The sequence below is a fragment of the Prosopis cineraria genome, unplaced genomic scaffold, assembly GCF_029017545.1.
Source record: "Prosopis cineraria cultivar Desert tree isolate PC_DT_omini unplaced genomic scaffold, ASM2901754v1 PC7, whole genome shotgun sequence".
Taxonomy (NCBI): domain Eukaryota; kingdom Viridiplantae; phylum Streptophyta; class Magnoliopsida; order Fabales; family Fabaceae; genus Prosopis; species Prosopis cineraria.
Window position 1 is genome coordinate 20171125 of NW_026555338.1, and position 25830 is coordinate 20196954.

The window sequence follows — 25830 nt, forward strand, 5'->3', positions numbered from 1 at the left end:
TTCTAATATTTATGTTATACACTCAATAAGTTTGTATCCATATGTACTCAAGAATTCAATATGCCCCATTTAATAAATATCGAAAGTTTTTAATTATGTAATTAATAACCTGTTATTCAATATTACCAATATAAAAAAATATATATTCAGATATTATCTCGTGTACAGTAGAAATGAATCTCTTAGTGTAATTTTTATTGTGGATAATAAAATTTTTGTCCTTTAAATTTATTTAAGTTATTATTTAATCCTTCAAATTTAATTTTTATTGATTTAGTATTTTATATTTTTTTAATTATCACATTAGGTCTTTAGGTTTTGAAATACAAAATATCTCTGAAATTAATCTTTCGTATAATGTATATATGTTGATTACTTGACAAGTATATATGGATAAATAAGAGCAAATTGACTTTAAAATTAGTTTAATTTTTATCAATCAAATCCTTTATGTTGTGTTTTGTTTTTTTATTATTTATTGATATTAATGTTTATCTATCTAATTTAATTGGGGAAAAAATGTTCATAAGTGAAAGTCACAATCCAACTCACCAATCACCATCTCACATTGTCGTCCATTAGAATCCCAACCGACCCAAACATAAGTGTTTTTGACGTGCTTTAATTCTGGGGCCCATGTTTCAGATTCCATTTCCAGCTGTTCTGGTACACACATCATTAGTCCTTTGATTAAGTTCACAAGGTTTCATAATCATCCACAATTTTTTTTCTTTTTTTGAGAAAAAGATCAACTTATATATTTTATAACCATACACAATTAATTCTTATAGTTTGAAAGAAAAATAACACCATAAGGAGTATGATTATAAAATTTTAAGAATTTGATTGACAAAGTTTTATTATTGTTGTTTTTAGGGTTAATGTGCATTTTGATCCCTAAACTATTTTTAGATGAACACTCAATATTCTAAACTAGTTGTCATAACAATTTCACTCCTAAAATAATTAAAATATAGCATATTTTCCTTAACATTAAATATCTCAATGCACCATTAAAAATATTGATTGAGACTTAAGTCTGACAAAAAACACCACATGTCATGCTAGGTGAATTTGAGTTAAGGTGCATCATTTTTGTCAAACTTAAGTTATAGTCAGTATTTTTAATGCTCGACGTTGATTTATTTAACATTAGGAAAAAAATGCTACATTTTAATTATTTTAGGAATGAAATTATTACAACAAATAGTTTAGAATGCTACATGTTCCTTAGAGAATAGTTTAGGGACAAAAATAGACCTTAATCCTTATATTAATTAGATATTTACTTTAGATTTAAAGGGTAAATTTATCTCAAAATTTTTACAAGAAAGATATGGTCTCTTTAAGTTTTAGCATGAGAGTGAGCATAATACCTTCAATCGGGTTACTCCTCATAATCAGTGAGATTGGGTTAGTTCATTCACATAGATATACCTTTATATGTCTTAAGAACTCAGATTTAGTTGGAGGTAACCAAAGGACATAAAGGAGTTAATGATCATGCTTGATAATGATATAGGTTATTTGTTTTTTTTTTTATAACAAAGGAAAATAAACTATGCAATAACATCTTGTTGCATCACAAGGATTAAGTCATAAGAAAGAAAATTCAAAGGATGAAACCAAACTATATGCACGATAGGGCCCTCTTCATGAGGATATCCATCACTTCATTAGCATCTCTAATATATGTTAATTGGTTTTAATTGCCCATTTTATATGCCTATTTATTGACTTGACGTGCATGTGATTGATTTAATATATCTTGGTTATTAAATTATTGTACTTATCCCCTCTTTATTAACAAATTACAGGTGATGGGTCCAGGGGAAGCAAAGAGGATGCATATGAGGGAAAAGACTAGAGTCCTTTGCAATGCCTTTATTTATTTTGAAGTATTTTTGTGTGTAATGGAATATTATTTCAAACTATGATTTATATTTTGTGATACTTATACCATTTATATGTGCTTTTGCGGACATGTCATGCTTTGTGACTTAGGTAAAAAGGCGACAATTTGCCCTTAGCCCATGTTGTTGGGCTCCATTTAGGCTCAATATTATTTTTGGACTCTTGACAATCCTAATTATCAACCCTAGGCCCAATTAAGATCATAATCATAAACATAATTAATTAATTAACCTCAACCAATCCTCAATTAAGCTCCTAAATTAAAATAAAGATGTTACAATTATCAACGACGGTTTTATGAGTATCTCGAGATGCTCTTTAATATATTTATTTGATACGACACAATTGAATATTGTAGGACACAAGTTTCTTGATGTGTTTCCTGTACTCAAGGAAGGTGCATGTGCTTAAATTTGTGTGGGGCCACAATAAGAGATGAATGATAAAGGATACGTCAATTCGATCTTATCCCCTCCCCACCATAAGCAAGCCTTTTTTAAAAAATTGCCAAAAACCAGTTCCCATAACTCGAAAATCGACATGTCATTCTGCTATCTACGTACTCAATAATATTTATTTTTTTTGCCATACGTACTCACCAATAAATCAGTACTCCCCATTTGATATATGTGAGGATTTTAGTTATGAAATTAATAACTTTTTATTTGATGTTATATATATATATATATATATATATTCAGATATTACCTGGCTTAAAGAAGAAATAACTCCCTCTCTCAGCATAGTTTTTATTGTGGTTAATAAATTAAAACTTCACTCCTTTAAATTTATTATAGTTATCAATTTAATTTTTCAAGTTTAATTTTTATGAATTTAATTCTATACATTTTCTTAAGCTATCACATTAATCCTTTATATTTTAAAATACAACTTATCTCTCAAATTAATTTTATGTATAAAGTATGTTAATAATTTGACAGCTTGGTTTAGATGGAAGGAAAAAATGCTGGGAATAAAATAAGGGTAATAGAAAACTATGATAAAAATTTTCTTAAAATAATTTTTTTATTATTTTTATAATCTTTTCCTCTTGGTTTTCTTCCCCCTATGTTCTTCCTATTTTTCAAGGGGACATGTATAGAGAAACTGACCTTATAATATAAGTTTAATTTTTATCAATCAAATCTTTTATGATGCTTTTTGTTCTTTTGTTATTTATAAAATTCATGAGTCTATTTTCTCTTTCCATCCTAAATAATGACACTTTTTTTCATTAATCTACATATGATTGTCAACTCAATATTCCGTTAACCATGTTAGTAGATTTTAACAATGTTACCTCTTCTTAAAAAATAAGGATTGAATTGATAATTTGAAATAAATTTAAAGGACTAAATCAGTAAAAATTAAACTTGAGAAACCAAATTGATAATTGAAGCAAATTTTAAAAATGTCGCCTCTCTTAATTTATTTATTGAATATTGTTATATATTAATTTAAAATACTAATTAAATAAATTATAATAAAATTATTATTTAATTTGATATAACAAAATAAAATTAATAACATTATCGGGGTGGCATTTTCAAACTCAGCAAATGCCACCTCTATATTTTCATTTATTAAATAATATTATATAAGACTTAAAATTATTAATTAAATAAATTATAATAAAATAATTATTTAATTTGATAAAGTAAAATGTTAAATCATTAATAGAGTAGAAAAGTGGTATTTTTTGTATAATATTTTAAAATATATTAAACAATAATATTATAAATTATAAAAAATATAAAAAAATAAATCAAAATAGAGGTGCCATTTTGAAGCTCTAGAAACACCACCCCTCTTTATTTATTTATCAAATATTATTATATATTAATTATAAATAATAATTAAATAAATTAAAATAAATAGTTATTTTATTTGAAAAAAATACTAAATTAATAATAGAGTTTAGAGGTAGAATTTTCTTATTTAATATGATAAAAAATATCAAATCATTAACAGAATATAGAGGTGACATTTCCAAGCTTTGAAACACTACCTCTATACTTTTGATTATTAACAAAGTATTAATTTAATAAAAAAGAAGACAGGTGGCATTTCACCACTCTTGGATTGCCACCTCTCTTCTTTTAACTATTAAATAAAATTATATATTTTTTATTAAAACTAATTAAATAATTTGATAAGATAAATATATAATTGAGTAAAACAAAATACTTAATTAATGACAAACTGGAGGAGTGGCATTTTATTTAAAAATGCCATCTTTTGTTAATCAACAATATAAATAAAAAATATTTATAAGCAGTGGCATTTAATATAATTAAGAAACATCACCCCTCTATTTTGGCTTTAATATTAGTGATGTTTTATTTTTTATTACTACAAAATGCATGTTATTAAATCTCATTTCTGTAGTAGTGAACCAAACAGCCATCTGAAAGGATTGACCCCGGTTGGATTTTTTTCCTTTTTCTTTTTTTCCTTCCCCCTTTTAAATTGTGAACCCTAAATCAAATCTAGACCCCTTAATTAATATTTTAGATATCATTATATTTTTTTGTCAAAAACTTATAATTAACATTTGTATAAGACATGTATTAAATCTTATATATGAATATTTCATTTATTGGGGAGTTAATGATTTTATTATTTAAATATTACCTTTTTCATAATAAATATGAATATTTTTGTATATTTTAATTAAATTATATTATTTTAAGATCATTCTGATTTTCAGTATCTTAAGCAAAAAGACAGCAGAAATAAATGCATCTGGCCAGTAATAGAGAGAGAGAGAGAGGCATGAGCTAGCAAAGTCAACCTTGTTTCAATTATGCTGCGATGCTTTCGTTCAACAATGCCGTTTTGCTCAGAGGTATATGGACAGGAGAGGCGATGTTCAATACCGCATGAAGCCAGGAAGGGTTTGAACGATTGAAATCCACCCCTATTGTCACTCTGAACTTGATGAATAGACAAACCAGTTAAATTTATTTTCAACCATCAACTTGAAGTCCTTAAATGTGTGTTTGGATTAGAAAATTTACAACTAAGGTTAGGATTTAACTGAGGTTAAAAAAAAAGTCAGTTGATGCAACATGATTTATGTTTGGATACCATTTTTTTCAAAAGTCAGTTAAATAAACTGAAATTCGTTTGGATGGTTTAATTTAAAAGCCAGTTGAGATATTTAATGATAAAAATAAGCATGAATTTTTTATCTTAAATATTAAATCTTAAATAAGCATTTTATATTTTTTTAACTAACTAATAAGTAAAAAATATTAAATTTAAAATCACAACTAATAAGTAAAATATCTTAAACATTCAACCATGAAAACTTAAAATAAATTAATATTGCTTGTCTGCTGTAATTTATAATATATTCATGCACAATTATGGCAATGAGAGACCTGAGTTGTAATATGATATTATTTTTATCCAGGAACACAGGGATCTAGCAAGGGAAGCTGTGAGAAAATCAGTAGTGCTGCTTAAGAATGGCAAAAATGGAAGTGCTCCACTCCTTCCCCTTCCAAAGAAAGTCTCAAAAGTCCTTGTTGCTGGTACTCATGCTGATAATTTGGGCTATCAGTGTGGTGGGTGGTCAATCAAATGGCAAGGATTTAATGGTAATGAGGACACAAGGGGTAAGTAACTCTCAAACATGTCTCGTGCATATTGTGTTAGTCATTCTAACAGCTTAAGATGTTTTTAGGCCGTGCATTACCATTTGATATTATATCCTGGATAAATTATAAACAGTCATTCTTTAATTTATTTAAAAATTTTGAATATATGAAATCATGAAGCAATGCAAGGACTCTAATTAATGATTGTCATTAGAATATATGCTATTTTATTTGCATGGTCTCAGATGAATAATAGTATGTACTTGCCTTCATATCAAGTAAACAAAAGTAGCTGTGCTTAATCCTAAGTTGCTACAATGTCATCTGAGTTATTTGAGATAGATAAACTTACATCAAACATTCATCTTGGCAGTTTATGCCCCATTTTAGTTTAGCTGGCCTTCGATCTAAAGCATAATGTGTTCATATACTGCATCCATAGGCATGTGCGCTTAATCAAATGACAGCTTTTTTTTCCATCTTATTTCTGTTCTAGCTCTAACCGAATGAAGGCTGCTGCTTCTTTTTTATCTTGTTTTTGTTCATATTTTTGGTTCATTTTCTTGTTATTCTAAACACCAAACTCATTTCTCATGAGAGTATGCTAAATCAGAAACAAACTGACAGATTTCCTTTCCATGGATAGGGACAACTATTCTCGACGCTGTGAAAATGGAAGTTGACCCAAGCACAGAAGTTGTGTTTCGTGAGAACCCTGACAGTGATTTTGTCAAGTCCAGCAACTTTGAATATGCCATTGTTGTTGTTGGCAAGACTACGTATGCTGAGTCTGCTGGGGATAGCACAACTCTTACAATGGTTGATCCTAGCCCTGATACTATCAAGAATGTCTTTGAAAATGGAGAGCTGGAGATCGGCCGGAGGTGCTTCAACATAGTAGAGATGAGCTGCTGGACGGCGTTGCCTGACTAACGAAAGGAAGAAGAAGCAGATCTGCGAGTGAACATTCTGAATGCACAAAGATGTGAGTCTTGAAGATAAGTTGCGCGTCGCCTGACTAACGGAAGGAAGAAGAAGTAGATCTGTGAGCGACCATTTTGAAAGCACAAAGATGTGAAGGAAGAAGTTGCTCATCGGGATTTTTGAAAGGAAAAAGCAGATCTGTGAAGCAGCTTCCGAAGTGTATAGCCAATGTTCTGAAGGAAGAAGCAGATCTGTGAGCTTTGAAGCAGCTTCGAAGGTCACGGCACCATGCACAAAGGAAAGGAATTTCAGGCGCAGCTGGTAGATAAAAAGCAAGAGAGAGAAATCAACAAAGCGTATTGCTTCCAACGGGTATTAACGCTGACACTTGGGAGAAAAAAGCCAGATGGGTGAGCTTCAGCTTAAACGCACGTTCACCTGCCAACTGAGGTTAAAAAATTATGTGAATCCAAACAAAATTTTTTTAACATTTTATATCCTAACTGCAGTTAAACCCATTCTAACTGAGGTTTGCCTCTAATCCAAACATGCTCTAAATTTGGAAAGAGCATCAGATCTCTTTTGAAGGAAACAAATCCAAGTGAAGCGACTGAATGCATCAACAAATGCAAGATAATAAGTAAATCAATGAGAAACAAGAGGTTCTGGACCCCGAACATCTGTTGTTATTAACTGAAGATCGAGGACGAGAGAGTACACAGGATGAGACTTTGCAAAAGGAAGTTTGTGACTCTTCCCTAGTTGACAAGCAGTACAAAGAGCAGAGATACTGAAGGAGAACCATAGGGAATATTATTGACATACGTTTAACAGTCTCAAATGATGGATGACCAAGGCGACAGTGGCATAACAAAAGGGAAACAGATGAGACAGTATGATGAGCTTCTGCAGCAGGAGAGATAGTTGAGGTAGGAGCAGAAGACATCCTAGCAAGTGCAGCAACTGGATACATGCCATTGCGTTCAGGCCCACGCATCAGAATATAGCAAGTCTGCAAGTCCTTCATAATGCTACCATGAGGAAAAAAAATTCAACAGAAACAGAATTATCTATAGTGAAACGTGCAAGAGAGACAAGATTCTTCTGCATGCGAGGTACACACAGCACATGAGGCATATAAAAAGTACTAACGCGAGATTTAAGATGAGGCTTACCAATCTGAATAATAGGTGCAGCATCTCCAGTTCCAACTTGAACATTACCATAAGTAGCCTCTGGAGTCAAAGCGCTCAGATCAGCAGGAACATGAATTATTTGTTGAGTGGCTCCTGAATCAAAGTACCACTGATTATCAGTTACCACTTGAGGTGCTGCAACAAATGCTTGAGCTAAAGCAGGGTTGCTAGTAGAGGCAGAAGCACTTGCAGGAGCAGAGACATCAGAAGTAGATAAAGGCACCACAGTAGAACTCGTGGAAGACACAGCCGGAACCGAAGTAGTAGTAAACTCATGAGGCACAGATGAAATTAGATGTGAAGATGGCACAGAAGCAGCAGTCTAATATTTCATATATTATTTAACAAAAACACACCATGGACCATTCCATGACAAATTTCATGGACAAATTAAAACATAATTAACACAATACATCACACAGTTTCTTTCTCAAACCCTTAAATAAAGCCAAAGCCATGAGACACGTTTTAGAAAGAAGTAAGCCCTAATCTATTGTGCTCATATTGGCACAGGATCCACAAACAATAGTGTAATGTAATCCTTCATGATTCCCCCAGAATGAGTGTAATTATCAGCATCCTTGTCCATCGTTTCGATGAAACAAGCATGACTCAGAACTATCATAAGAAAAGGCATAGGTACTTGAGTTGGTCTGAGACATTGCTCATTAATATCTTTCCATGCGCTCTTGATCATCTTCCTTAATTCCTCTATGGTTTCTTGCCTTGACACTCCATGCTCCTTCATATAGCATTCTATAGAAGAGGCAATGTGCTTTCTTTTCTGCTCAAACTGCATCATCACAAATATTTTTAAGAGAAGGTTAAATAAAATAAGGTAAACTTTTATTGGAGAAAGCAAAAAAAAAAATTATTTGGAATTTTGATCAATTATATATATGTATACCTTATTGGAGACTATGTCATCCATAAGCCTGCCAATAACAGAAGCAGCTTCGATAATTTTAGGTTGGGTCTGTATCCATTTGAAAATGTCCTCGCTTACAATGTCTGTCATATAAATGAAAGCTGATATGGATAGGAATGTAAAACAAGAAGTTATTGTCGATACGTTCAAGTACTCCTCTGTTGTTGGTGTATAGTTTCTATATAACCATCTGGCTTCTGTCATGTAGGCTTGCACTACCCTTTTAAACTGGCATATGAAAATAGTATTTAATTAAATCTATTTTAGTAATATGTATAAAAGAATCAGCAGTATAGAGAAATTTATAGGGAAAAGTATCATCGTACATCTTTTATTATATAGTCAACAGTGTATGATCTTCCTTCTTTACCCTTGTCCTCATCATCTATTAATTCTTCAAAAATATTCAACAATTCCTGATAAATAAGCTTCATATATCCAGGGAAGTCATCCAAGCAACTAATATCCCACCTGTGTATGCATGTTAAAAAAATTAAATAGTCTAACTTGAAACACTAGAAGGGAAACTAGATAAAATGAGAGAGAGGGAGAGAGAGGGATGGCCTGAGCTAAAAATTCAACAAGCATATTCCAAAACTAATAACAAATAGGATATGCTAAACCTCTCAATTGTGTCGGTGAAGAATTCTAGTTCGTCAATGGTTCCATAAACACCGAATGTATCATCAATGATAGTTAAGAAACAAAATTCTTTGGCTATGATGCTTCTGCATTTGGAGTTTTGAGGCTCAAAATAAGAAGTCGCGGGAGCCCAGAAGTAATTTTCCACAACCTTGTTTCTTGCATATGATAGATTTTGCACATCCAAACTGTTCCACCATCTATAACCCCACCACAGAAATGAAAGTATGTATAAGTAAGTTCGTAACTATAATGTTTATATTTCTTCTGTATGTTCCACATGGCTCTAGAACTTACTTGCAAACGTTGCCAAGTTCTTTCTGGTGCAATTTTTGGAGTGCGTTGAAGTCTAATTTTGCTAAGGTCAAAAGAACTTCATTGTAGGAAGGATGAAGGTGGTAGATTGAGATGTATTTTCGTGCCTCTAATCTTGCTATTCCCCTACATGGACACTGCTTTAAGACATGGTTGAGTTTAGCTGCAAGAAAAGGGTTTGATGATTCAATGGTGAAGGATTGAAGATGATGGGAGGTGAAGGTAAGTGCTTCGTCTAAAATGTCTTCTCCATGAATGCTCGGATGAGAAGCTTCATACAATGTTATCATTCCTCCAACATTTGAAGTAAGTGGTTCACTGAAGTTTCCTTTCTCATCCTTGAACTTGAACACATCTGATGAAAATGATTTGTGTGAATTGGTTAAAAGGGAGCCCAAAAAAAAAAGCTAGTTTAGAGAAAAATAGCATACATGCACACACACACACACACATATTTTTCTTTGCGAGAAAATCTCTTTTTTCTTGTGACGTGGCAAATTTATTTATGGAATAATTTTTTTCAATAAATAAAATAATATTTTTAGTGTCTATTTTTACATTAACATGGGATTCAAATTACAAAAGAAAAATGGACCACATAGGAAGCATATATAGTGGCATACAGGTGAAACAGCATACCCACGTAGCCTCAGCAACTTGAAGAGTAGGGCTAGAGAATGGAGATCTTCAATATAAGTTATTTCATTATTTTCAACATAATCATTGTGAAGCTGTTTCAACATTTGATCAATGTCAGGTTCAAAATGATATGACAAACCCAAACATTAAATTGAATCAATCACTTCAGCTTTCTTGAATTGTTTCTCCACAGTAGAGACAAGCTTCTTCCTCACTTCTTCTTTCAATGTTTCAATATTTTTCTTCATTTCATCGTCAACTCCCTAGATATATGGTTTTAAAGAACTTGCCGTTATTAACTACCAAGTTTTATGTACCATGTAAAATTTGGCTAATTGTGTTCAACAATAGATATAAGATATTGAATATATGTTTTGAAAACATCAAAATTAATGAAGAAAAATTACTAATAAGTACTTAAAAATTCTTTTTGCATGATTTAAATTGTGCAAAGAACCAAACCAAATGAAGAGACATAAATGGTAATTTAAACCCTAAATTATAAGCCTAAGGGTGATTTAAACTTTGAACTCATATTTGGTATATTTTGAGCCCCAAAAAATTAAACTTGGGACAATCTTGGCCCTACTATTAATCCCAAATTAACATATGTTATTTTATCACAATGGGGCCCACATTTTCTCTCACCCACTTCATTCACTCAAATTTAATTGTTTAGAATTCAACACGTATCAAATACAAATTTAGAGTTCAAGTCACCTCTATACCTATAGTTTAACCCTTAATGCATTAAGTTGTAAATTTTTTTCTTACAAGTGAAACGCATACATATGCAGAAAATTAAAATATAGGATGAAAAATCAAAATCTAAAGATATATAGCCTACAGCAGCGGTTATCTGCACTTGAATCTCTAAAGGGAGGAAAAATATGTAAAAATTAAAGCAACAACAAGACCGGGCCAATGGTAATTAAAGACTGATATATATATATATATATATATAGGGAGAGAGGGAGAGAGTGTGTGTGTGAAAAATAGAAGTAAAATAAAATTTAGTGCAACAAATTACTCGCTGGAAAGTAATTGATAAGAATATAAAACAAGCTGTTAATGAAATTTTATTAAAGAGGCTTAGAAGGAAATTTCTCTCCAAGATTCCATCGTTCAAAACTCTTCTACTTTAATATGTTGCGTGTGTATCATAAAGTAGGGACATAAATACCAAACCGTCAGAAGCATATTGAAGGAAATGATCATTCCAAATAGAAGGATGAAAATCTGCAGATTGTCGACCAAAATTGGCTGTGGCATCAATATTAGGATTCGAAGGAGGAACTAGTGATGAAGAAGAAATGATAGACATATTGTGGCTATCAAGACAAGGGGTTTTTGGAAAGTCAAGGAAGAGGGTTTCACTTGTATCATTAAAAGTGGGTGGAGATATTTATATATAGGAAACGTTGAAGAATTTGTTTAATTATAAAATATAACAACTCTAATAACCACATCATTATTTCAACACTACGTGATTTATACCATAAAGTAGAAGAGAATATTCAAAACTCATTTCAGCATGCCAAAAGGATCATACTCCATCTACTGCTATTTATAATTAAGATGGAGAGAAGAAATTTTTTATTTTATTTATAAGTCATGTTTTTAAATTTTTATCACAACTTTCTTTTTTTTTATCTCTCGTTAAATGTTGGTAAGAGAAAGTACATTATTACAGTGTGTATACTTAATAAAAATCAAGTTAAAAACTTATTAAATTTTTAAATATAGTTAATAAGTTTTAAGACTTTCATTGATTCAGATAAAACAAATGGATTGACTTACGAATAGGATATGAAGGAGTAGCTATGCAGTCCTCAAGGGGCCAAGGCTGCATTATTTCATTGGGGGCATTTATCCCATAACGAAGGGTGTATGATAGAGAACTATTTTTTTTATCAAAAACAAAAAAAAAAGAAAATAAGAGGAGATGAAATGTGAAAAGAGAAAATGGAAGGAGGAAAAATGTTCACTCTCTTTAGATATAAGCTCGAGTTAACATATATAGAAAAAGAAAATGGACAAATTTCACAATAATAATATCCATAAAAAATAAGTGAATCTAATGCTTCTTCTAGTCTCTTCTGTACTCCCCTCTCAATCGAATCATTTTCTGCAGTAGCGGAATATGGATAGAAATGGGAGGGGCCATATTTAAATAAAAAATGTTATATACTATTAATAATTTTTATATATTTAGAATAAACTTTTATTAAATACTTATATTTGACAAAAATATCATAAGAATCATTTGAAATTATTTAATATTTAAAAAAATTAAAAATATGTAAACTTAAGTGAAGTTTTTTTTATACATATATTATAGACTCTAACAAACTATATACTTGACCTACTAAAACTAACAATAACCAATATTATTTACAAAGTATATAGTAAAAATATACTCATTTATTTAAATACTTACTCAATTTAATGGGACAGCACTTAACTATTTAGCTTTATATACTTAATATACTTTTATCGAATTAAATCAAAATAAGTAGATTTTAATGTGTTAGTATAATACTAATAACAATAATTTATTATAGAATAAATAATCTATAAATGATACACATGTCTTAATTTAATTGGAAACAAGCTGCTTACGTATATAAGGCTAATTATAATTTATTCAAGATTTTTTTAAAACAATCTACTAAAAAAACTAACATGTATAATATAAATACTCCCTCTATTTGAAAATGTAAGCCATTTTTAACTAAATCTCACCCCCCAATAAAGTAGTTACCTACTTTTAAACTAATGCTATCTTTTCATATTTACTTCTATTAAATATCTTATAATAAATATAAAGTCATTATCAATAGGGACACTTATGAAAAAAAAAAAGACAATGATTACACCTTGAAAGACTAAAAATACCTTATATTTTTTAACATCTAACTCCTCAAAAAATGTCTTACATTTTTAAACAGAGAGAGTATTAAGTTTCACTCTTAATCATCCATTGATGATAAAAATATTATTATACTTTTTTGTCAAAAAAGAAAATTATAAAAATAATTTTATAAACCAACATAGTATAACCATATAGTTTATTTCTATTTAATAAATAATAAAAATAAAAAATTGTAAATATACATGTTTGTGTGCGCACAGTGAGAGGGAGAGTAGGTCCTTTTGTTGGTTTAGAGAGTGTAGGAAGTTTACCTCTATTTATATGAGGATAACAGATTGATAGCGGGGTCTGGGGGACAAAGAAATCCATTTTATTTGCTTATTGGAGTTTTTTGCTTGCTATCTAATTGAAAAAAAAAAAAGCAAAAAAACACCAATCATATGTATGAGGTGTCGACCACATCACATGTGTTTGTTCCTTTTTACAACGCCAATAACCGTTGTCATTGTTGAAAGAAGTTGTTGTAAATTGAAATTTCTTATATATCATTTAAAATCAACAATGTTATAAAATATATTAAATGAATTAGCAATATTAAAATTAAAATATTAAAATTACTTCATCACAAAATTTTAATATCTAATTTTGTAGTTTAAAAAGCTAGAAAAATAATATGAACATAGATAAATTACATTATATTAGGCCTCTTAAAAATTTTACCTTAGGTCTCAAAATTTCGTCACGCGGCCATACAAACATAATTATTTTTTTTCTTAATGCATCTTTTCTTAGTGATTATTAGAAGATCGAATAAAGAACAAGTTATTTATATAAAACTATTAAAACGTATAACCTCAGTTACACTCAAATATAAATATTAATAATTTATTTCAATATATCGAAACAAAATAAAAATCCAAGTGATATGTTTTGCTTTAAAACTTTTTTTTTCTTTTCATGTTGTTCACTTGGCCCTGTATTTATAAAGTAACTTCTTTTCTTTACAATTTTGTTGGCCTATAAATATCAACTTATTTTTTGCATATAAATTAGTTTAGAATGTGCCATGCTAATGAGGTTAATTACAAGCTTCTTGGTGCGTTTCCTACTCCTGAAAAGGGCATGAGCTTAAATTTGTGTGGGGCCATAAATGACAAAACTTTAATAATGAAGCCAAATGTCAATTCTATCCCCATCCCCAGATCGATGCACCATCTAAAACCCTTTATAAAACTGCCACAAACCAGTTTCTTCATATAACATCGACGTGTCATCATGTTATGCGCACAATAATTTTTTTTTCGTATATACTTATCTTATATAGTAAAATATTTAAAAATTTCACTGTTCATGAAACAGTAACGTCGACGTGTCATTTTGTTATGGACACAATAAATCTTTGTACTAAATAATTCAATATGGTCCATCTTATCTTATATCTTAACTTTTGTTAAATATAATCTTGATCACTGTTAATTCTACAGTAAAAATAAAAGTAACAATAAAGTGTCATTATTGTATTGGTTATGATGCATTTAGCTGTTTTATAAATAACATTGTAGGATATGATTTAATTAATGCAATGTGTTGTGTGGGCTTGGGTATAAATTTGTTCTGAACTTTTAGTTTTAAATTAGCCCAAACATGGAGGATATTGGTTTTGCCTTGAGATGGGAATGTAGTGAGTTCCCTCACCGGCCTCAAGTTTCTTTTTTACTGCAATTTTTTTCCCATCTTAATTACTCCCTCTATTTAAAAATATAAAGCATCTTTTGAAGAGTTGGATGTTCAAAAATGTGAGGTATTTTTAGTTTTTTGAAATATAATCATTGCCTTTTTTCAAAAGTACCCCTATTGATAATGACTTTATATTTATTATAGGTTGTTTAATAGGGATAAATATAAAAGATAAGGTTAGTTTGAAAGTAGGTAACTATTTTATTGGGGGCAAGATTTGATTAAAAATACCTTATATTTTTAAACGGATGGAGTATTATTTTTGAGTTTATGTTTTATTTGTGTAAGTCAATTGTATCTTTCACTTTCAATGGGTTTTTCACTTCAACGCTTTTGTGCTAAGCTTTGCAATTTTGTTGTGTGCAATTTGTTACATTTTCTTGCAATCTCATGACATTAAATAGTACCTAAAAGATCTATTGGAATTGGGATCTTATAAAGTATAATCACAATGATAATGAATGAATATGTTAAAAAAAAAAGAGGAAATTAGACTGAAGAAAATTAATTCCAAATAGAAGGATGAAAATCTGCAGATTGTCGACCCAAATTGGCTGTGGCATTAATATTAGGGTTTGAAGGAGGAACAAGTGATGAAGAAGAAATGATAGACATATTGCGGCTATCAAGAGAAGAGGCTTTTGGGAAATCAATTAAAAGGGTTTTGCTTGCATCATTAAAAGTGGGTGGAAATATTTATAGGAAACGTTGAAGAATTTGTTGTTTAATTATAAAATACAAAAAATCTGATAACCACATCATTATTTCATCACGTGAGTTATACCATAAAGTAGAAGAGAATATTCAAAACTCATTTAAGCTTGCCAAAAGGATCATGCTCCGTCTGCTCCTATTTATAATTAAGGCGTGGAGAGAGAGATTTTTATTTTATTTATAAGTCATGTTATTAAATTTTTATTATAAGTTTCTGTTTTTTACCCCTCATTAAATTTTGGTAAGGGAAGAAAAGTTATTAAAATATGTATATTTGATAAAGGCAAAGTTAAAATCTTATTAAATTTTTAGACATAGTTAATGAGTTTTAAGACTTTCATTAATTCAGATAAAACAAGTTGAAAATGATTTAAAAATATGACAGTAAGGAGTAATTAAGCAGTCCAAAGGGGGCAAAGCTGCATTATTTCATTGGGAGCATTTATCCTATAATGAAGGGTATATGATAGAGAATTATTTTTTATCAATAAAAAAATAAAATAAGAGGAGATGAAATGGGAAGAGAGAAAATGAAAGGAAGAAATGTGGAGGAAAAATGTTCTCTCTCCTTAGACATAAGCTCGAGGAAACAAATGAAAAAAGAAAATGGGCAAATTTCACAACATAAAAAATAAGTGAATCTCATGACTCTTTGAGATGTCTTTGGACATTTTATTTAATATGACGGTAACTCCATACAATAAGATTCAAACTTAAGACCTATGATAAGTTGATTAAACTTTCTCAACAGTTAAATCAAGCATCTCTCAGTATTTTATATGTAATTATAAATGAATTGTGATAACAATTAACTCATAAATACATGTGCGTTTGATGTAAGGCCATTGTTTTAAGCCTCAAAAAAATGTTTGCTTGTACCCTATATATAACCAATCATTAAGATGAAGGGGACCACTTCGTTAAAATTTAACAATTCTCATCTCTCCTCTCTCAATTGAATCATTTTCTGATATAAAAAAAAAATATTGCTACGTTGAATTGCTCAACAAGTTTGTTTCCTTGTGACTTTGTTTGTAAGGCCATTGTTTTTAAGCCTCAAAAAATGTTTTCTTGTGCCCTATATATAACCAATCATTAAGATGAAGGGGGACCACTTTGTTACAATTTAACAATTCTCATCTCTCCTCTCTCAATTGAATCATTTTCTGTCATTATTGTCATTTTCTTATATAAAAAAAATATTGCTATGTTGATTGCTCAACAAGTTTGTTTCCTTGTGACTTTGTTGATTTGATTCTTGCTGTTATTTGCCACTGCGAATCCTTTTTATTTGCTTATTGGAGTTTTGTGGCTTGCTATCTAATTGAGAAAAAAAGAAAGAACGAAGACGAATCATATATTTGAGTTGTCGGTCACAACAAATGTGTTTGTTCCTTTTTATTCTTTATTTTATAATACGAATAACAGTTATCACTATTGAAAGAAGGTTTTTAAAATTAAAATTTTTTAAATATTATTTAAGATCATCTATGTTACAAAATAGATTAAATACATTAGTTATGTTATCTATTGAAATTGAAATACTAGAATTACTTAATCACAAAATTTTAATATTTGATTTTACAGTTCAAAAAGCTAGAAAAATAGTATGAACATAGAAAAATTACAATATATTAGGCCTCTTAAAAATTTCACCTTAGATCTCAAAATTTCTTCACATGGCCATGCATAAATAATTTTTTTTATTATTACTTTCATCTTTTCTTAGTGATTATTAGAAGATAGAATAAAGAACAACTTATTTATATAAAAAATATTGAAATTTATAACCTCAATTACACTCAAATATAAGTATTAATAATTTATTTCAATATATTTCAAATATAAGGGTTTCTTTGTGATAAAAAAAAACAATTGTGGAGTCAAGTGTTTAGATATTTCAAAAAGTCCAGATTATATAAAGGGAGAGGAAGTACATATCATACTATTATCCTAGGTTTTGAATTATCTATATACATATACATATACGCATACATACATACATATTATAAATATTTTGTTTATATATATTTATATACTTCCTCTGTTTAAAAATATAAAATATTTTTTGAAGAATTGGATGTTAAAAAATATAAGGCATTTTAGTTTTTTAAGATATAATCATTGTCTTTTTTAAAAAAGTGTTCCCATTGATAATGACTTTATATTATTATAGGGTGTTTACTAGAGGTAAATATAAAAAGATATGGTTAATTGAAAAATAGATAACCACTTTATTGAGAAGTAACATTCGGTTAAAAATACCTTATATTTTTTAACAGAGAGAGTATATATTTGTTTACCATGTAGAGTTAGAAGAAAAAGTTCCAATGTTGACCTTTAAAGAAAAGGAAGTTTGTGAAAAAAAAAACATCTTTTGATTTTTCTTATATAACTCAAATTATAGAAAATGAAATAAAAATAAATAAAGAAAAACTATGATTTCAGAAGAAACAGTAATTAAATATAAGGAGAAATATAATAGGATATATATATATAGGAACGAGACAAGTTGCAATTAAACCTAATTTTAGGTTAGGTCTAGATGAACCTTTATGCATAGTTTAAGAGATAAAAGATATCGTAAGTGAAGTTATATTTGTGTCTAATTGTTGTCCTGTGGTATGTAAAATTATATTTGTATAATTATTTTGTTGTACAGTTTTTTGGGATTCATTATTTTCCTGAGTATTTATTATCCTTAAAGGTAAGGCTATTATTTCATTTTATCCTATGATAACTGTTATTTCTTCTAATGAGGGTGTGTTGCTGTACCAGATGTATTGTTTCCACATTTCCAATTTCTAGTAGTAGCTATGTTAACATTTATCAAAGGGTTATTATTTTCTGTAAAGGGATTAAGTATTTAATTATTATAGATATACATTTCTAACCATTTAAAGAAATAAATATATTCTCTTCATTGTCTTGGTTCTTCTAATAAATTTCTCTAAGTTTTTCTCTTTATTTCTTCTTATAAAAATATTAAAAAAAATCAATTACTTTTACTGTGTGTGGATTAGTGGAATCTTTGGAGCTTGGCCTCTTGATAACAAGTTAGCTCCGGCTATATTCAGATATATTATCTGGCCTAGAGAAGAAATGGCTCTCTCTTAGTATAGTTTCTATATTGGACAGTAAAAATTTAATATTTTAAATTTAAATTAGTTATCTATCAATATGATTCCTCAAATTAAATTTTTATATGTTCTAATGTTTATGTTATGTAGTCAATAATTATTTTAGCCATATGTGCTCAAGAATTCAATATGCCCCAGTTAACAAGTATAAAAAATTTTTAATTATGTAATTAATAACTTTTATTGAATATTATCATATATATATATATATATATATTCTGATATTATCTAGCATAGAGTAGAAATAACTCCTTTTTAGTGTAGTTTTTATTGTGGATAATAAAATTTTAGTCCTTTAAATTTTTCTCAATTATCAAGTTGATCCTTTAAATTTAATTTTTATTAATTTAATCTTTTATATATATGTATATATTTTTAAATTATCATATTAGCCTTTTACGTTTTGAAATACAAATTATCTCTCAAATCAATATTTTATATGATGCATGTATATTGATAACTTGACAAGATTATATGAGTAAATGAAAGCAAATTGATTTTATAATACTTTAATTTTGGGGCCAAAAAAAAAAAATGCAAGTTCGCAAGTGACAGTCACAATCCAACTCGCCATCTCACATTGTCGTCCATTGTTATTGGGAATTTGGAATCCAAACCAACGCAAACATAAGCATCTTTAAACGTGCTTTGGTGGGCCCCATTCAAGTTGCAGATTCCACTTTTACCTATTCTGGTACACACATCATATGACAAATTAAGGAAGAGGCCAAAGGGTCCCGAGATCCATAAGGATTATGATTATAGAATTTTAAGAATTTGATTTACATATATTAAACTTCAAGAACCAAACTTTAATTGAAAAAAGGTTGAGAGATCAAAAGTTTTATTATTATTGTTTTAAGAGTTAAAATGTATTTTTGTCCCAAAATTATTTTTTACATTCAATATTCTAAAATATTTATTATAACAATTTTGCCTAAGTAATTAAAAACGTAGCATAATAATATGTGAGTGCATGTGCATGTGCATGTGCAGATATACATGGGGAGAAGGATTGACTATTGAAAGCCTAATGATGCCATACAAGTTTTTTAAGATCCGTAATATTTGCATAAAATAAAGAACTGGTGTTGCATTTATTTAATAAACAATAATAAAAATCTTTTAAGGTGCGTATCGACATGTAAAAAGAAGATTATACAGGTGCCCATAAGAAGAGTTGACCAAATTGTCTTTAACTACATAAAGAGATGTAGAGATACCAAGAAAAACACTTGATAATATTATTGATCAGGATCTATCAGTGAGGAGCTAGTGCCGATATATATGTAAGAATAATTGGCTGTTGATAGAATCAAACTAAATAATATCATGCAATCCATCAGTTAATTTCACTCAGTATGGGAGATATAGACTTTTTGTTGATGATGATGATGATTAAATAACATGCATGTTTTTTAATTATTATTGTGATTTTTTTTGGCCATGTGTACTCAATAATTTATTATGCCCCATTGATACATGTAAGAAGTTTTAAAATATGTAATCTGGCCTAGAGAGGAAATGACTCCCTCTTAGTTTAGTTTTCATTTTTTATAATAAAAAGTTAATCCTTTAAATTTTATCTCATTTATTAATTTGATCATTTACATTTAATTTTTATTATTTTAGTCCCTCACATTTTTCATCAGTTATTACTTTTATGTTATGTACTCAATAATTTTTTTTGGCTATGTGTATTCAATAATTCAGTATGCAGCACTTGTTATATGTCAAAAGTTTTTCATCATTCAGGGGAGGACCCATCATGAATATTTGGGGGACGAAATTTGTTAATGCACATACATATATTTATTTATTTTTATGAAAATAACAAAATACAAGAGAATAATAAGAGAAAAACCATTAGAATTAAATAGAGATCGATGAATAATACAAGAGAGAATTGGATAGTAAATGAGAAGTGATTCCCATTCACTTAGATGTGTAAAATACATGGTAAATATCTTTTATTTATAAGTCTCCACTTCTATCTAAGAGTTTTATTGGAATAAATTACAAAATTAATCAATATAAATATACTCTATTTAACATTTGAGTATGGTATGTTACCATTGAATTTTTGGGTGTTTTTTTTTGGGACAAAGAATTTTTGGGTGTTAAACATAAAAAAATTGCTAAAAACCATTTACCGGAGGGGTTATAGAGCATGGAATAGCAAAAGTTAAGAGTTGGGAGAAGTTATGGAGATACACATGACACTTCTCTCTAACTGTCCACAAAAAAATTTTCTTAGAAAAAACTCAATAAGACAAAATCTTAATAAATGAAAAAGAATGTACTATAATAAAGTTGCTTCATTAAAAACCTTATCAAGAAAATTCACTAGAACACAACCTTGATAAAGAAAATAATGACAATATAACTCTTGTTAATGTATCTCAATAGAGTATTGTTATTTCTTTTTAAATATATTAATAAAAGATATAAACATATATGTGTATGCACAATTTCTTTCAAGCTTTTTTTTAAAAAATTTGTGGAGTCAAGTGTTTAAATATTACAAAAGTCCAGATTATACAGAGAGGAAGAAGATACATATCATACTCTCATCCCAGATTTTGAATTATCTCTCTATATGTGTATATATTTGTCTAGCAAGTAGAGTTAGAAGATCAAGTTGGAACTGTAGATATATATCTTGATGTAAATGGAGTAGTGGAATCTTTGGGGCTTTCCCCCCTTGATGACAAGGTAGTTCTGCCCTGTATTTAGATATATTATCTGGCCTAGAGAAGGAATGACTGTATCTTAATATAGTTTTTATATTGGACAGTAGACTTTAAGTCTTTAAATTTATCTTAAATTATTGATTTGATTCTTCAAATTAAATTTTTATTAACTCAGTCCCTTCCGTTTTTATACATTCTAATGTCTATGTTATATATTCAATAATTTTGTTAGCCATATGTACTCAAGAATTCAATATGCCCCATTTAATAAAAATCAAAAGTTTTTAGGAAAAATGACAATAAAATCTTCCTAAATTATATAAATAATAATTTGATCTTTTTAAATGTCATAATTTCACTAAAGTTTTTAAAAACTTTGTGTCAATAAATTTTAAAGTAAAAAGATCATTTTACCCTTATTGCAATAACAAGCTTCAATTACAACTTTTTGCTTAAAAAATAACAACTTTTGTTCAGTGAATCGTAGAAATTAAATAAGAAATTATAATTTATCAAGTATAATTTTTATATCAAAACAACAAGCCCTAGTTGCAGTTTTTACTTAAAAAATAATAACTTTTATTCTCTAAAACATAAGAGTTGAATAAAAAATCATAACCTGTCAAGTGTAATATTTGTTAAATGAAAAAATAACTTTTCAAAATAATGAGCCTCAATCATAATTTTAGTCCTTTAAATTTATCTCAGTTATTGATTTGACTATTTAATTTTAGTTTTTATCAATTTAGTCCTTTATGCTTTTTTAAGTTATCACATTAGTCTTTTAGACTTTGAAATACAGATTATCTTTCAAATTAATCTCTTCTATAATGTATATATGTTAATGACTTAATAAGTACTCCCTTCTATCCACTTTATTAATCACCTTCTAGAAAAATAAAGTGATTCACTTGATAAGTTATTGGATTGATAGTGATATTTTATTTTAAATAAAATATCTAAACTATCCTTAAAAAGTAAGAGAAAGAGACAAAAAATAATATTACATAGTTTATTTATTTTTTGAGGGTTGTGTTTGAAATTTTACTAAATTTTACTCTTTGTATTTGTATTATATTACTATTAATGAGATTGATAAAAATAATTTATAAATAAGATTGGAGAAAATATATATTACTAAATGAGGGAAAATTGACTTTGAGATAAGTTTAATTTTTATCAATCAAATCCATAAATGGTGTGTTTTGTTTTTGTATTATTTATTGACATAAATATTTATCTATCTAATTTAATTGGGAAAAAAAAATATTCGCAAGTGAGAGTCACAATCCAACTCACCATCTCACTCTATGGTCCATTAGAATCCAACCCGCCGACACAAAATAAGTAACTTATCCACGTGCTTTTTACTTGGTGGGGCCCATGTGGCAGATTTATTCTGGTACACGTACCATGTGAGAAATCAAAGACGATTGGGGTCCATTAGAAAAACAATGTTCACAAGTGAGAAGTCAGCATCCAAGTCGCCATCTCACGTTGGGGTCCATTAGAATCCAACCAGACACAACATAAGTAACTTGCCTATGTGGCAGATTCCATTACCGGGCATTCTGGTTCACATATCATATGTGACGTCAACGACGATGTCTGGAGGCCATGGCGTGGCGAGAACCACTTGACTTGAGGGTGTCTGTGGGCCACTCGAGCCCAGCCCCGTCCAACATAAATTGGCTATATAAAGGAAAAACGAGAAATTTCATGTGGTCAAGGTAGAGTCCAGGAAAAATGACAACAATTTTTTTTAAATGACATAAATAATAATTTGATTTTTAAAAATGTTATAATACCAATAAAATACTAAGGGACCTCTTTGTTAATAATTTAAAAAAAATTATTTTACCCTTATTGATAAATTATAATTTTCTTTTTAATTCTTACAATTCTTTAAAAAAAGTTACGATTTCTTAAATAAAAGTTATGAATGAATTTTATTATTTTAAGAACTTAATTTTTAATAATAACAATTACGCTTGACAAATTATAATTTTTTGTTCAATTCATAAAATAAAAGTTATTATTCCTTAAATAAAAATTATGAAATGGGATATGTTTTTAATAATAAAAATTATACTTGATAAGTTGTGATTTCTTATTTAACTCTTGTGATTTACAGAATAAAAGTTGTGATTTGGTCTTATTATTTTTAGTAAGAGTATAATGGTCTTTCTTCTAAAAAAAGTGATTGACAAAGAGGTCCTTAGATGATTCATTGGTATTATAGCATTTTAAAGGATCAATTTGCCATTTATATAATTTGAAGAGATTTTATTATTATTTTTATTGGAATCTATCATTGTCACATGGTGGTAATTTTATTTGAAACATGATCTAGCATTAAATATAGATAAGAATTTAAAATCTAGCTTACCATATTGTGATATATTAACTCTTTGTACTAGACTTAAATTATGATGGTAAAGATAAAACATTTTTATTTGAGGCATGACTTGAAAGCTTAGGCATGGCCTGTTAATATTTTTATATTAACATTTAAGTTATTATAAATTTATAATATAATTTAATTTAGCTTATATTTTACAAGAATAATAATTTTCTTTAGATTTCTCACATTTGTCTAAATTATCAATTTGAATCTAGAAATGTATTCTTTAGTAACTAAGTTCTTGAAGTTTCATATATCATACACAATTTTTTTTTTTTTTTGAGAAAAAGATCAACTTATAGGATAACCATACACAATTACTTATAGTTCGAAGGGAAAATAACACCATAAGGAGTATGGTTATAAAATTTTAAGAATTTGATTGACATATATCTGACAGACCAAAAGTTTTATTATTGTTGTTTTATGAGTTAAGTTATATTTTTACCCCTAAACATTTTTTGTTAAATACTTAGTGTCCTAAACTATTTTTCGTATAATAATTTTACCCCTCAAGAAATTAAGAGATGTATTTCTCCCTAACGTTAAATACTCCAATATTGACTGTTAAAAATGTTGACTGAAACTTAATAAGTTTGACTGAAAATGCCACCTATCATGCTATGTGGATTCAAGTTAAGATACATTTTTGCCCATGAACTATCCTCTAAGGAGTGCCCAGTGTCATAAAATAGTTGTAATATAGCAATTTTTTCCCTAAAGTTAATTAAAATGTAACATTTCCAAACCCACCTGGCAAGATAGATGGCATTTTCTTTTTTTATCAAACTTTAAGTTCTAGTCAAAACTTTTAATAGTCAACATATAGTTATTTAACGTCCGGAGAAAATATGTTATATTTTAATTATTTTATGGGCAAATTGTTAAGACAAATAGTTTAGAATACTAGGTGTTTCATAGAAAATAATTTAGAGACAAAAATACATATTAACCCTTGTTTTAATTAGATATTTACTTTAGGGTTAAAAGGCAAATTTATCTCAAAATTTTTTTTTTGCAAACATATATGTTATCTTTAAGTTTTAGTAATGAGCACTCTATGATGTTTTCCAAAAGAGTGCAATGTAGGCCAATATAATTGAAGCTAACTTTTATTGTTAAATCATTCAAATTGACCAAAACAATTCACAGGTGGCAAGTTAAATGGGATGGGTAGGATGAAGCCTTGGCTTCACGTATGGCATCCCCCTCATTGCGAATTGTGACTTCTTCATTCTTAAGGATAGTGACGGACCCCATGGCACAGATGACATAGCATTAATGGCAACAAAGCTTGAGGATACTAATCAAGAGTATGTTGACATGAAAGGAGCCCAATATTTCCAATCAAACGTACTTAAAGACCTATTACAACATATTGGAGGTCCAATGATAAGAGTCCAAACTAAAGCCATGAAGCAAGTATTATTCAGTCTTGTGCAAGAAGTTCAAGAGTTTGGAGAGCATTGGGGAACTCCTCTCAAGCCCAAAGGAGAGCATCTATACATGTATAATGTGCTTAAGATCCAAATTCATGAAGAGTTAAGCCCAAGAAATGTAAACCTTAGCCCAATGTAAGGAAGACTACAAGTTGAGCCTCTTGTAAGCAAGGAGGCATGAAACCCTAGTAAAGAAGTCAAGGGTGGTGTGATTTTAAATCCTTTATGATCCTTTAATTTGATTTCCTATTTTGAGTCTAGTCAAAGGTTAGAATTAATTATAGCATTGATTTCTAAATTTTATAATCCTATAATTTTAGGATCATATCTCCTAAATTATGTGGCTGAATATTTTATCATTATTTTATATTATTTCTCCTTTTAGTATTAGGAAATTAGGGTTTTAATTTTAGAAAATATTATTTTCTATGAGCCTATATAAATTAGGCATGCTCCCTCTTGTAAACAGAATAGAAGTTGAATGAAATTATTCATTTTAGAGTTTATAGCTTTTGTGAGCCTTAGTACTTTGTTGTGGCATCTCGTGTGAGAAACAAACGTGATCAAGAGCGTGATCAACTCTTGTGGTGTATTCGAAGGTTGAGGTTCCTAGAAGCAGGTGCTCTAGAAGATTTTTTCCTTGATCATTATCCTATTGTTTACTT

General features: G+C 28.9%; 1 protein-coding gene and 1 pseudogene across 1 annotated transcript; one reads left to right on the plus strand and one right to left on the minus strand.

The window, feature by feature from the left end:
- The first annotated feature begins 4744 nt into the window (after positions 1–4744).
- Positions 4745–6452, plus strand: LOC129316564 (uncharacterized). The gene is made up of 3 exons (XM_054960982.1): positions 4745–4762; positions 5333–5537; positions 6166–6452. Exons 1-3 carry the CDS (start codon positions 4745–4747, stop codon positions 6450–6452), a joined length of 510 nt encoding a protein of 169 aa, XP_054816957.1.
- Positions 6453–7811: 1359 nt separating this feature from the next.
- On the minus strand, positions 7812–10411 carry LOC129315828 ((-)-germacrene D synthase-like; annotated as a pseudogene).
- Between the last annotated feature and the right edge of the window lie 15419 nt (positions 10412–25830).

Excerpts from the sequence above, each read along its gene's own strand:
- LOC129316564 (XM_054960982.1), top strand. Across the intron at positions 5,538-6,165 it reads TGGTAATGAGGACACAAGGG|GGACAACTATTCTCGACGCT; the intron begins GTAAGTAACTCT and ends TTCCATGGATAG.